Consider the following 13873-nt stretch of genomic DNA (forward strand, 5'->3'; position numbering starts at 1 on the left):
CATAAACAAAAAAAAGTATAATACCAGTTGTTGATTGTTTATAAAAGACTGAATGATCACACTTGCTCTTTCTCAATCTGAATTCACATATTATCTCACTAAACTTGTCAAACCACGCACGGGGACTCTGCTTTAGAACATATAAGAATTTTTTCAAATAACAAATTTTCCTATACTCTCCCTGAATAACAAATCCAGGTGGTTACTTCATATACACTTCTTCTAAGAGATCACCATGAAGAAATGCATTTTTAATGTCTACTTATTGCAAGGGCCAGTCTTTGTAAGCTACAATAGATATGAATATACGAACAGATGTTAGTTTTGCCATTGGAGAAAATGTATCAAAATAGTCTACCCCATAAGTTTGAGCATAACCTTTTGCTACCAATCGAGCTTTAAGTCTCGTCATAGAGTCATCTGCATTCACTTTAACCGTAAATACCCATTTGCACTCCACTACCTTTTTTCCTTTGGGCAAATTTATCAGATCTTAGGTATGATTATCATCAAGAGCATTTATCTACTCAAACAAGACATTATGCCAACCAGGGTGATTCAGAGCATCCTTAACTGTTTTGCATATGGAAGTGGAATCTATAGAAGCAATTAAAGAACTAGACGAATGAGACAAATGATCATATGAAGTGAAGTTAGCAATAGGATAAGTAGAATGAGGAAGGATGCACTGACGTGTACCTTTACGAAAACTGATGGGAAGATCAAGATTATTGGTGGAAGGATCAGACGACGAAGAAGTTGGTGCAGCATATGTATCATTAGTCTATTGTCTTCTGAAATAAACATGAATAATGAGCAGTTATTCTTGAGTTGGAGGCACACCATCATCAGTTTATTCAGAAGACACATCAGAAAAACTACCATTATCTGGTTGCTATGTAAAGATACTGTTCTAGAATTTATAAATGAGCCATTAATCATCATTCACTCGATCTGTAGAGCTGGACTGTGAGGAGAAAAACGATATACTCTCTGAAAAGACTACATCTATTGACACTAGATATTTATTGAGATCTAAAAAGTAAGACTGATATCCCTGTTGTAGGCAAGAATATCCCAAAAAGACACATTTAAAGGATTTGGGATCCAACTTATTAATATTTGGTCGAACATCTCAAACATAACAAGTACTACCAAATATCCACGGCTGTACCGAAAACAATGTCTTATTTGGAAAAAGAATACTATAAGGAATATCACATTCAAGTATTGCAGACGGTAGACACTTAATCAAGAAACAAGTAGTGGATACAACATCAGTCCAGAATTGTTTAGGAACTTTTGTCTGAAACAAGAGGGCTCGAGCAATCTCAAATAAATGTCTGTTCTTTCTTTCAGTAACCCCATTTTGGGATGGTATATCAATATAAGAGAACTGATGAAAAATCCCATATTAAGTCATATAATTCTGAAATGAGTTTGACATATATTCTTTAACATTATCATTTCTTAGCACATGCATAGAAACATTAAATTGAGTTTTGATTTCCGCATGAAAAGTACAAAAATGAACAAACACTTCAAAACGATTTTTCATAAAATATATTCAAGTCACTCGAGAAAAATCATCAATAAAAGTAACAAAATACTTCAACCCTATTTTAAACATAACAAGAAATGGACTCCAAATATCAAAATGAACTAATTCAAAAGTACACTTAGCTCGTTTATTAATTCTTAGACTTGACGAGTTATGATGATATTTTGCAAACTGACATGACTCACAATCTAATGAAAATATATCATTAAACTGAGAACACAATTTCTTTAACACAGTGAGAGATGAATGTTCCAACTGACAATGTGCTTCAAATGGAGAAACAATACTAAAGCAGATAACTGATCGAGGCACCCAGTTATCAAGAATGTAAAGATCTTCTAATACATGTTCTTTATCAATAATCTATTTCGTCATAAGATCCTGAAAAAGACAATAATCAGGAAAGAATGAAATACAACAATTAAAATTTTTGATAAATTTATTTACAGAAATCAAATTGAAAGCAAATTTGGATAGACTTAAAATAGAGGTCAACGTAATGGCAGAAGTTGGTTTTATAGTCTCAGAACTCTCAATACTATACGCTGACCCGTCAACAATAGTTATAAGAGATGATGCTCTGTGTGATCGAAAGCTAGAGAAGATATTAAAGTTACATGTCATGTGATCAGTAGCACCAGAATAATCACTCATTTGTTTGATGAGAAGATAAAACATCTTTTACCTGATTCAGCAGACATAATGGTTGGTGTGCGGTCTTTCAAAAATTCTTAAAATTAAGGGAATCTTGCATATTCGTCGGCTGAAAACACAATAGTTTTCTTAGAAGAGGAACTAGCAGTAGCAACAGTAGCAATATTCGCAGTTTGTGTTCTTTGATTTCGATTCTGTAATTTCTTGTATTGCCGCTTCATAGGTCCTTATTCATGACAGTAATAGCAAACAATATTACTTGAATCATTATACCGACTATTTATTGCTCTGTTTCCTCCCTTGTTATCATTTCTTCCTCCTCCTTTAGTAATAAGAACATTAGTATGCTGATTAGGTGTAGTGGTCTTTGTGCGTAACACTCTTCTGAAAACTTCCTGAAGAGATGTGATTTCTAAACCAGATGAAATTTGAGATTTAGCAGTCTTAAATTCAGATGGAAGACCAGCCAAGAAACTCATTATGACTATCTGTTCTCTCTGTGTTTGTTGTATCTTGATATCAGTACTGAACGGCAAAAGTACATTAATCTCTTCATATGTCTTTTTAAATTCCATAAATTAGGTTGTGAGAGATTGTCTCATTCTCAATACAATAGAAAGCTTTACAAACATCATACATGCGGGACACATTTCCTTTGCCTGAATACAGAAACTCTAAATAATCTATCAGTTTTTTAACAAACTCACAGTGATTAATTAAGCCAATTACCTCACTGTCAATCGAATTTCTGATACGCAGAAACAACCGTGCATCATCTCTTAACCAGATTTGTCTAGTTCCATCAATAGGAGGGTCTTGAGTCAAGTGACCATTCTTATCAATACTGTGTAGATAAACCCTAATAGTTTTGTTCCACTCTAGATAATTTGTGTCATTTAATTTATACTCAGTGATCTTTAACATGACCGAAACTATCTCACTCTCTGAAAACTTGTTATTACTCATTCTTAACTTGAGAATATCCACAAATTATCACCCAAAAATACCCAAATACAGCTGCTAGAGATACATCCAAAAGATTGCAAATATATCAGAAAATTTGAGAAAACAGAGTACTTCTTCACGTGCGAGTATCAACAACCCTACCAGAACCTCATTGTCAACCACCGGAGATCTGTGCCGCTGCTGAAGTTATACGCGCCGCCGTCTGAAACTACCAAACAGCCTCCTTTCAACCGGAAATCACCACAGAACTCCAATGCTGACCCTAATCTGGAATGGCGCTCGTCGAAACAGCCGAAATTGGGCCGAAGAGCAAAGAATCACTTCCTGTCGCGCGATTTGCTTCGCAGCGCCTTTTCTTTCTTCGGCCTTCTGGTTTCGTGCACAGAGTTGGTCAACCGAGCCCCTCTGTTGCTTCTATCCTCGAATGGGAAAGCAAACTGCTCAGAAATACACTCCTCCGGCAAACCCGACACACACAACCTTACTCCGCCGTGCAAACCACAGTTTCGGCTTCTCCTGCGTACACCACCGTGATGGCTGCACTTTGAACTGGCCGGAGATCGCTGGTCAACTTCCTCCGACACCGGGAATGGATTGTTTAACCCTTCTTTTGGTCTGATAAAATTTAACTCCTAAAACCCTAACCCTATCTCTGATACCATGTAAGAATTAAGAAAAAAAATACTGAATATTTTCTTATGTTTTATTGAAACAAAAGTAGAAATATATATACATGTAGATGGATTCATATATGATAAATAACATAAATTACCCCAATAATTTTCTTCCTAATTAAGCTTACATATTGGGAAACGTACCCATACTATTATGTTAAGAAATATTCTACAATATTCTAACACTAATTATTAACTTATAGCAGTGTATAACTTACAGGAAGCCCGCATCTGTTCAAGGCAATAGCTCTCATCAAGGTCGCCCACCTGCCCAAAGTTGCAGCATTTCCCTCCCCTATAGCATTTTTCATGCTATTTTTGTTTGCCAGCGTGAGGCAATATAGACCAATGCTAGGGTCCATAAACCCAGCATGACTAGAAGAAAGAGTGGGCATCTCCATTTTATGACTACCGTGCAAACCAATCATGGTAAAGAACGACTCAGAGTAATTTCCCAGTTCCCACTGCAAACCATTAGTAACTAAGAGTCAACATCTGAGACGGCAAAAGCTGAGAAATATACTATTGATAAAAAAAATGGATGTTTGAAAATTCATGTTGCAGTCACCTCAAGAAGGCTCGCAAGCCAATAGTCGCCTCTCTCAATTGCAGACGGGAGTATAAACCTTGTAATTAAATTACTCTCTAATGATCCACCTCTTCCTTCAATGAGTCGACATATTACTAGCGCAAGCTGCTCATCCCCAAGATTCTTTGCACAAACAGATACTGCAGAAGAAGCGTCACCGCCAAGCAGAAAGAAAGCAATAGCCATCTCCAGTTGATGCCTGCCCATTAGGACATAAGCATTTTTCAGAGCAGCTGCTTTATTTTTCTCCTCCTATAACAGAAGAAAACAGGTTGGAAATCATTTATTCATATATGTTCAACAATAAGGCATAGCTACATACAGTGAAGGAACTTTGAGCTAGAGTAAGAAAATAAATTCAAATCAGTGTCAATTTTCAGCTTCTTCTACAGAAGATCCTTGAATGAAAGTACTTCCGAACTATATATGACATATTACAACAAATAAAAGAATAGTTGTTAGAAATAGCTTTGGGAAATACCTGGAAATTGCGTGAAAGAAATCCCACCAAGGCCTTATCCTTCTCATCCTTGCTGATCTTAAAAAGACCAGCCAAAACTTGAAGTCTATTTAATGCTATATAGAGGAGTGCACAATCTTTTGCATCTTTCTTCTTCAAATATTGCAACCTAGCTAGTTTCTCCATCTAAGTAAAGAAATTAAGAAAAAACACAAAACCAGAACTGCCTTATAGTTAGTCTACACATCATTTAAAAGGTACATGAGTACCATATCTTTGTGACAAATGGAGCAGGTAGATAAGATACAAAATGATGTGATACTAAATGAAATGCACATAACTAATACAGACGGTAACCCAGCCACAAAAAAAATTGTAACCTAGAAAGGAAAATAGGTTTTCTGTTATCATGCTAGACTAGAAATGATGAGCTTAGACCAACATACTGTCTTCCTTATTGCAAGACGGGAGCAACAAAATGTTGAATCATTGACATACTATTTTCAGCAAACCTAAATGCTAATGACTTAACAAAGGCAATCAATATTTTTTACGGAATAGGTGGAGGTTCATCCCTAAAATGAGTTGCCAACCTAAAAAATAAATCCCTAACCCAAACATCCACAGTTTTCAGAATGGACAATACGGAGGTAACAAGTTACTGTAGTTGAATTTTTTTACCCAAGCATTAGTGCTAGTTTTAGAGACCCAAATGACTCAGTTTACAGAAGAGGTGAATCCATTCCTTGAATGAAAGCCAACTAATTTATTTTATATAAGATCAACAGGTCAATCATCTTATTAAGTGTCTATAGCCAGAAAAAAATGGTGCTTTGCAGAACTAGCAATTCAGTTATCATGTAACTGCTACAGGGCCAATGCATACTAAAATAGAACACACTATGCATGTAGTCTGTATATGATGCAGGAGTAATTAACACCAGCCCCAGATTTTACCCTTGAACGCAACTGTGTCACATTAGTGAACCAAAATCCAATTCCCAAAGCTCGCATTTCTTTCCATGATGGTTCATTTGGTAGACAGGACAAAAATAAGGTTTCCTGAGAGTCTGAGTGGAAGGCACATCCCATAAGACTTGAGTCAATAACTAACTCTTCTCCAGATGCTAATCTACCAAAACTTCGAAAAAAATATAGCTGCTGAAACCTCAATGCAACCCAAAACCTTCAAAAAAAGTAAAATTCTGGTATCAGAGAACGAAAATTTATATATTTAAGGAAGAGAGCACAGGGAAAAGCACAGAACCAGTGCCAATTCAAAAAACTAAAAGAACAGTTTTGATAAACATAATCCAGAACAGGTCAAATGTAAGCAAAATATATTTCAAGAGACAAGACAGTTACAATATTTGTGATCAGACAAACCACTTGCACATTTGTTTGCTGAAAACAGTATTTAACTCCAACATATTATGATTCCAAGTTTTTCCCAAGCAGTTTTTCAGAAAAGAAATGAAAATTTTTGATCCAATTGAATGATCCCAAGTCTGGAGTTATTGAATCCGCAAATGAAAATTACAATTGGCTAAAAGTTTCTTTAGAAAGTAAATACTAACCATTTAATGTTTGAACTCTAGAATAATATTTTTTATGTACAGGAGACGAAAAGAAGATTTTGGGCATGTCATTCATCACTTATGGAATTGTAAATATTTTTGCATACGGGTGGTACCTCCTTTGGTACCTTTGTGAATAATACTTATTCATACTTTTATTTCAAAAAAAATGTATAGAAGACGAAAAATATTATAAGAAAGGCACAAGAGGGTTATATGCTGTTCTTAAAAGAGTTTGGCTTGCAGAACTGGGTTTCCAGATCTGTACTTTTGTAATGGTTAATATGCCTTCAAAATAATGCACTCTTGACCCAAATTCCTCAGCAGCTTATTGATTAATTGTTCTACCCAGTGTTGGTCAATGAAAGAAAAATTGAAAATGAAGGAACTGGGAACTAATTAGAACCTTTTTTAGTTGAACAGCAGAAGTACCTTCGCCCAGGTTCATCAAGATTTGCATAGGCAGAAGCAGACTGAGAATTACTAACTTCGTTAAGAAGATCTATGATTGCTAGGATCTGTGTCTTCTGGATGCCGGTTAATCCTGCTAACTCATACAACTCTTCAAGGGGCTCAACAAAGCCACTAAGTTCAGATGTTGTTAAAGTTGAAATAAGCATACTGGAAGCATGAGACTCAACATTGTTGTTAACCTGGACAAAGCCTCCCTGAAACTGCAATGATGTCTTTAAATCAGTGGCTCCACTCCAGTGAAATCCCTTGACATTTGACTTATTAGAGAGATGCCCCTCTAAATAATTTGACAAAATAATCTGCGGAAATACATTACTAGACTTTGCAACAAAATCTCTCTTCTTAGAAGCATCCCTTGAAGTAAGATGATCAACAAGATGCCTAAGAGATACATAGGCACGTCTCCAATTACCTGAAAACATTACAACTAACATCCCTTTTTAATAGAAACAGTAAGTATTTTAAGAAAGAAAAGAAAAAAGGTATGGCAGAAAAGGATAAGGAATCCGCTTAAAAATGGAAAAAGGAAAAAAGAATACATAAAATTCAATGCAAGACTGCTTCCAATCTCTCTGTAACTAGTCAAAAATATATTTTAAAAAAGCCCATGCGCCTTGTTGGAGAAAGTCAATCTATCCCAAAGAAAAGGTTGAGGTAATTAACTGTTCCGGAACAATCTAGCATTATACTTCAGCCATAACTCCCACAAACCAGCAAAAAGAGCTCTTCTCTACAGCAAGTTGGCCCTTCTTCAAACTACGTCCCTTAAGGGTCACAGAAAGGAAATCCTAAAGGGAAGAGGGGCAACTGACATGTAACCAGAAGTGACAAAAATAGTAGATTGACGTCCGCAAGCCACTCCAGAATGCAAAAAACAGATGGAGACGACACTCAGCCTCTTTGTAGCACATAAGAAACACATCTAGAGATATATTATTAGGCTTGCAAACTTGGTACAGATCATTAGTGCTAAGTTTATTCACAAAGCAGTCTAGACAAGAACCTTAACCTTTAAAGAAACTTTGGCCTTCCAAAAACAATGCTAATGAAAACCTCATTGTGGCAATTGAGATTTTGAATGAGACAGATAAAGAGAGATTGACTAGTGGACAGGCTTGAAGAGTCCAAATCCAAACTCTGCAGTACAGATGAGAGGATTGAATAAAATGCCCGAGGAGATTAAGCAAAGAAATTAAATCCTGGGCTTAGGAAACTAGATTTATGAAAAATAATAAATTTCATTAGGTGTAACTGTCCAGATGATTGACAAAATGACAAATAGATCTTTTGTGGTGTGAGGAAAGGTAATAAAGGTGAGGTAACGGGCGACTAATTGGAAGACTACCATTCCAAATATCTTACCAAACCAAAGTACAAGCCCACATTGCTCACCACAGTAAAGGAATTAGCAGCTCATGAACTGGGAAATGGCTTTCTAAGGGCCCCTACGAGTCAAGATACCCCAAATAACAGTCATGTTCATTCCTGTTAAACCCATACTTTTGCAAAGTCCCTACTGATGGATCTAATTATGGAATAATTAACATGGACATCAGTAGGAATTTTTAAATGTTTTTTAGTTTTCCTTCACTTCTCTATCTTTAATGGAATATACGGGCTCGTAAAGAGAATAAAATGATCTCTTCACTCAAAAAGTACTTAAAACTTTGATAATTTTTCTTCATTTATAATCTATCTAGAATACAGTAATAACATTTTTTTTTTAATTAAAAGTATGGTAAGATTCATTCGCAAGTACTAAAAGGATGTCAACCCATGTACAAAAATATTTACATGTCAATCAAAATATCAATAAGTTCCGTCAAATTCTTCATTGAATAAAGAGGATGATCCATAAACAAAAAACTCAAAGTTTATAGCCATTAATCTCTAACTCTACCAAATTCATCTTCCACCTCCTCAAAAGTTCTCTTGTTTTTCTCTTTCCATATTACCCAAAAATAACAAGGGGAATGAAATTAACACGTTTCTTCCCTCCGCTAATTCCTTTTCATGCCTAAATTTCTTCTCTCACAGAACCATCACCTAACTGAGGCTCAATAGAACATAATGCAAGGTTCACAATTTATACACAAACAAATACCATAGAAGAATGTGATTATACGACTTTGTCTCCCTTTTATATAAAAAATATCCACTCACCTACATTTTTCTCATCCTAATCGGCTTGTTAAGAGTAAGAATATACTCTTGACTAGTTTCCCACATAAAGAAAACAACTCCGGTTGGAGCGTTAACCTTCTACATATGATTGTAGAAATACCTAACCGAGAAAGATCCTCTAGCATCAATTCTCCAAATTGATTGATCGTTACTCCCACTAATTGTAGTGTTAGAAAGGGTTTAGAGGAGAGTCTTATAGTCATTTATTTCTCAATCATTGAGATTTCTCATAACTTCTACATGTCATGCCCCTTTTCTCCTGATAACCCTATAAGACTTGTAAATCGAGATGTTCTTGTGTCGTGCAATAGCACAGATCTGGGAGAGTTGTTCTCTAATTAACCCCCCTCTTAATCAAGCATCATGCTAGAAACTAATTATATTCCCATTCTCAACTCTTCAGCTGATGCAATCCTAGAATTTATTCTCAACCATGCATATTTTTTTCCAAATCCCCTTTCCATTAGATCTAGCTAATAATCTGGTATACCACTGTCTATCCACGATCCCAAACTTCGTCTCAATCGTCCTCCATTGCAAATAACCATTTTCATTCATGAATATCCAAATCCACTTCTCATGTAGAGCTAAATTCACCTCCACCCAAGATCTCAAACCCAAACCTCATTGATACATAGGCTATTTAACCTTATCTCATGCCATTAGGTGATAGTTTTTCTATCCTCCAAGTCGCCTCATGATAACCTACATTAAATTAATTTCAATCTCTTGGCTATACTCGCAAGGATTATCAAAAAGGACATGTAATAAATGTGAATATTGGTCATCATGCTTTTTATGAATGTGTCTCCCTCTTTTAGAAGCGAGATTTCTCTTCCATCCCGTTAATCTCCATGAAACCTCGTTACCACATGGTCCCAAGTTACCACATCTTTATATTTAACCTCCGACAGTATTCCCAAGTATTTATCAGCAACTCCATGCTTTTACGCTCCAAAACTCTAGTCAACCTAACAGAATCTTTTCCAACACCTAGTCTCACCAATTCAGACTTGGCTAAATTGGAATCTAGAGACCACTTGTAAACTTAGCAAAATGCATCTAAAATTGAACATGATCCTCTCGTCTAGTTCACAAAATAACAAAATGTTATCAGTAAAAAATAAATGAGTTACCTCCTCCATATGCTCGCTCTCATTAACCTTTAAACCTTTAAACAACTCCCAACTTTCTAGCACTCAATAATATTTTATTGAAAACTTCCAAAACAACTATAAATAGCAGCTGGAGGACAAGGGATCACTCTAGCTAAGACCTTTGGAGGCTTTACAAAAAAATGACGAGCCCCCATTCACCATGACTAAATGTTATTAAGCGCTTCCACAACAACTACAAATAGCAGAGGGGATAAGGATCACTTTGTCTAACGCCTCTAAAGGCTTTGAAAAACAATGATGGGCCCCACTCACTATGACTGCAAAAGAGATCACAGAGATACATGAATTTATCCACTTGCACCATTTGTCCCTAAATCCAGGTCTCCTCAACATGTAATCAAGAAAGCCCTAATTTACATGATTATAGATTTTTTCCATATCCAACTAGCATAGAACACCCTTCCTATTCTTCTGAAGCAAATCATCCACAATCTCATTAGCAACAAGAACTGTATATAGAGTCTATCTGTCTTCCACAAAGTATACTAACACTTGCCCAACACTCTATCCCTCACCTTAGTCATTCTCCTAAACAGTACTTTAGCAATGAATTTATAAACACTCCTAATTAAGCTAATAGGTTTAAAATCCTTAATGTTTTTCCCCCTCAACTTTTGGAATGAGGACTACAAAGAAGGAGTCTAAAGATCCAATAGAAGATCCAAACTCATGAAACTCCTTAAAAAGCTCAAAAATGTCTTCCTTCATCACGTGCTAAAATTTATGTAGAAAACTCATGTTAAAGCCATTGGGTTCAAGGGGTTTATCATTCTTACATTATATGAGTCCTTCTAGAATCTCCTCCTCAGTTAACTCTCTCTCAAACAAGTCTCGGTTCTATTAATCCAAAAATGTAAAAGTCAGACCATCTAGTTTAAACCTCAAGCTAAATTCCTCATGGTATAGCCTGCAAAAGAATTTCATGACTCCCTCCTTCAACTACTCTTTTCCCTTTACTAAACAGCCATCTATCTCGATTTTTTCCACATAATTGATTCTCTTTGATGATTTGCTGCTAAAAAATTTTGTATTTCTATCACTCTCTTTAATCTATCTGGCTCTCAATCTTTACCTCCATATATGTAATCTATTTCCCAATTCAAACTTTATAGATTTCTTGCGAGCCAAATCTTCAGTGGGTAAGCCGCCCTCGCCCTCCAACTTATTTAAGGCCTCTAGATCTTGTATTAAAGATTGAGTGATCATACCTTCACCCACTACTCCCTTCCCTCTCCTTGCACCACTTTTTGATTTTGATCTTCACCACCCTCATCTTTTGAGCCACTCTGAAGCTAGCATTACCATCCACCTTCACCCCACTCCACCTCTCACTAATTTTGTCATAGAAACCATAGACTCTTAATGATTTCTAGGAAAATGAAGAAGAGATCAAAGATAGTGCGTTGCAAAAGTTTTTAGCATAGACCTAGTAGTTGAAATTGACAAGAGACAGACACCAAAACAAATCAATTATGAAACAAAACTGGATTAAATTTCTGAATGGACCATGTTCATTTACCTCCCATGATGGGTAAGTCTAGTAGTTCAACCTTGTCTGAAGTCCATTGGAACTCCTCAGCACAAACCCTTAAAAAATACTCTCCTGATCTCTCTTTTCTACTCAGAATCATATGAAAATCCCCTCCCACAATTCACGGGAGGTCCCATTTTTGTTTACAATCATCCAAATCTTTTCACAACAAACTTCTCTTTCTCCTCTTACCTCTGCTGCATACACCAGTGAACACTCACCTCCACCCATCTCTACGATCTTCAAATAGGCATGAGATAGAGTATGTCCCTGAAAACACCTTATAATTAAGTAAATTATCACTCCATATAACTAGAATCCCACCAGAAGCCCCCCTCGCTAGTATTTCTTTCCAACCAATCTCCTTAATTTTCCAAAGGTCATGGACAACATAAATCGAGATGGATTCCATTTTAGTTTCCTAAAGCAGATTACTTCAGGTTTCCACCTCGTCATACAATCCTTTATCACCTGTCTCTTCTTATGATTGTTGATTCCTTAACATTGCAAGAGATGATACAACCTAACATTGTTTAAGTATCCCCTATCACACCCTTTCCCTTCTTTTCCCTCTTCTGCAAATTGTCACAATTGATGGAGGATTGCAACCTCCTCAATTCTCTAGAACCCTCCGCTCCTTATCTGTTTTTTCCTTTGGACTTTATCCATTCCCCTATCACCTTCTTCGCTCTTTTTTCTATTTCTTTGAAGGGCATCATGGTCTGTTCTTCTAGTCCACCAAAACTGACACCAATCATTCTACTAATCTGCTGGATATTCTGAAGTACCCATCTAGAATTTTTTTCATCAATCAGCTCCTCATCTTCCTCCCCATCTCATCCTCCACCAAGATTAACACTTTCTTCCAAATACTCCCCTCCCAAACTACAAGATGATACTTTCCTTTTTCATCTGAGTGGCCCTGTAAAAATCTAATTGGATTCTCTCCAGTCTAGTAGCCAAAGGCATAAAATATATGAGAATGTTAATAAAGGTGCTTTTGATGAGAGTCACCCTGAATTCCATCTACTTACCTTAACTTTCGACATAGTCAGAATACACACTCTAATACATGTAAGTGCACACTGCATAAGAATACTTGACAGAATATCCACACACACCTTAATACATATAATTTCACACTGCATGAGAACACTTGACAGAATATTACAAAGACACTTGTCTTCCTAATCACAACTGACTGATTATTGATTATAGATTTTTTTTCCTTTGATGTAACACCTTGACCAAGGGTGATATCTTCATACTTTTTAGAGTCCTTAACATATTTATTGTTATAACATACCACAAGGAATCAGGTTGAGAAGAAATTGTCATAACCATTTAGCTAACAAAGATAGGTTTTTAACAATAAGATCCTTGATGCCCAATTCAACGGTCTTAATTAGAAGGACAACACTCATCCCATCTAACTAAATAATCTCTCAAGAACTCAACAGCCCTTGAGCAAGAAACGTTCCTCATAATTCTCTCAATACTATCAGCCACCCTCTTGAGAATTCTAAACAAAGAAAAGTAATAAAGGGGAATCCTAGACAAGCCTGAACAAAGGTAATCCAACCACCTAGAGAGTATAACCTACTTTTTCAGCACCCAAGCGTCTTTGAGATCCTACTCGCCGCAATGTCCCAAAAAGATAACCCGATGGTTACCACCTAAAGAAACACCCATAGAGGTAATAGGCCAAGACAGAATACCATGTCTAATAATCTCAACAAGTAAACTAATACAAATGTTTTTAATGTTAATCCCCACAAGCCCACTTTTAGAAAGGTTGATGCAAAGCCCTGAGGTGATGCAGAAACACAAAGTAAGCTGAGCAAATTATCACTACATGAGAAGAAAAGGATACTATTGTCCACAAACTGCAAATGATAAATCTCAATATTATCCTTCCCAACACACAAACATTTCACCAAGCCTCTATCTCAACCACGATCCTATGTGGCTAAGAACATCAACCATGATTCTGAAAAGAAAGAGACAAAAAGGATTTCCTTGTCT

At 36.2% G+C, this 13873-nt stretch overlaps 1 protein-coding gene across 8 annotated transcripts in view; it reads right to left on the minus strand.

Moving 5' to 3' along the window:
- LOC110811009 (transducin family protein / WD-40 repeat family protein) overlaps window positions 1-13873 on the minus strand; it is a 48643-nt gene that overhangs the window by 29709 nt on the left and 5061 nt on the right. For 6 of the 8 annotated variants that reach the window (XR_015819383.1, XM_088220584.1, XM_088220583.1 and 3 more), the window contains exons 3-7: window positions 6914-7382; window positions 5862-6090; window positions 4926-5090; window positions 4424-4696; window positions 4074-4319 (exon numbers count right to left, since the gene is read on the minus strand). Coding sequence is in view for 7 of the 8 variants with exons in the window: in XM_088220584.1 (XP_088076710.1) it covers window positions 4074-4319; window positions 4424-4696; window positions 4926-5090; window positions 5862-6090; window positions 6914-7382 (1382 nt within the window). In the remaining variant the exon portion in view is untranslated. The remainder of the gene's footprint in view (window positions 1-4073; window positions 4320-4423; window positions 4697-4925; window positions 5091-5861; window positions 6091-6913; window positions 7383-13873) is intronic. The other 2 variants (XM_088220585.1, XM_088220589.1) reach the window with 1 other exon arrangement.

The sequence above is a fragment of the Carica papaya genome, chromosome 5, assembly GCF_054855325.1.
Source record: "Carica papaya isolate Zhongbai chromosome 5, ASM5485532v1, whole genome shotgun sequence".
In the NCBI taxonomy this organism is placed as follows: domain Eukaryota; kingdom Viridiplantae; phylum Streptophyta; class Magnoliopsida; order Brassicales; family Caricaceae; genus Carica; species Carica papaya.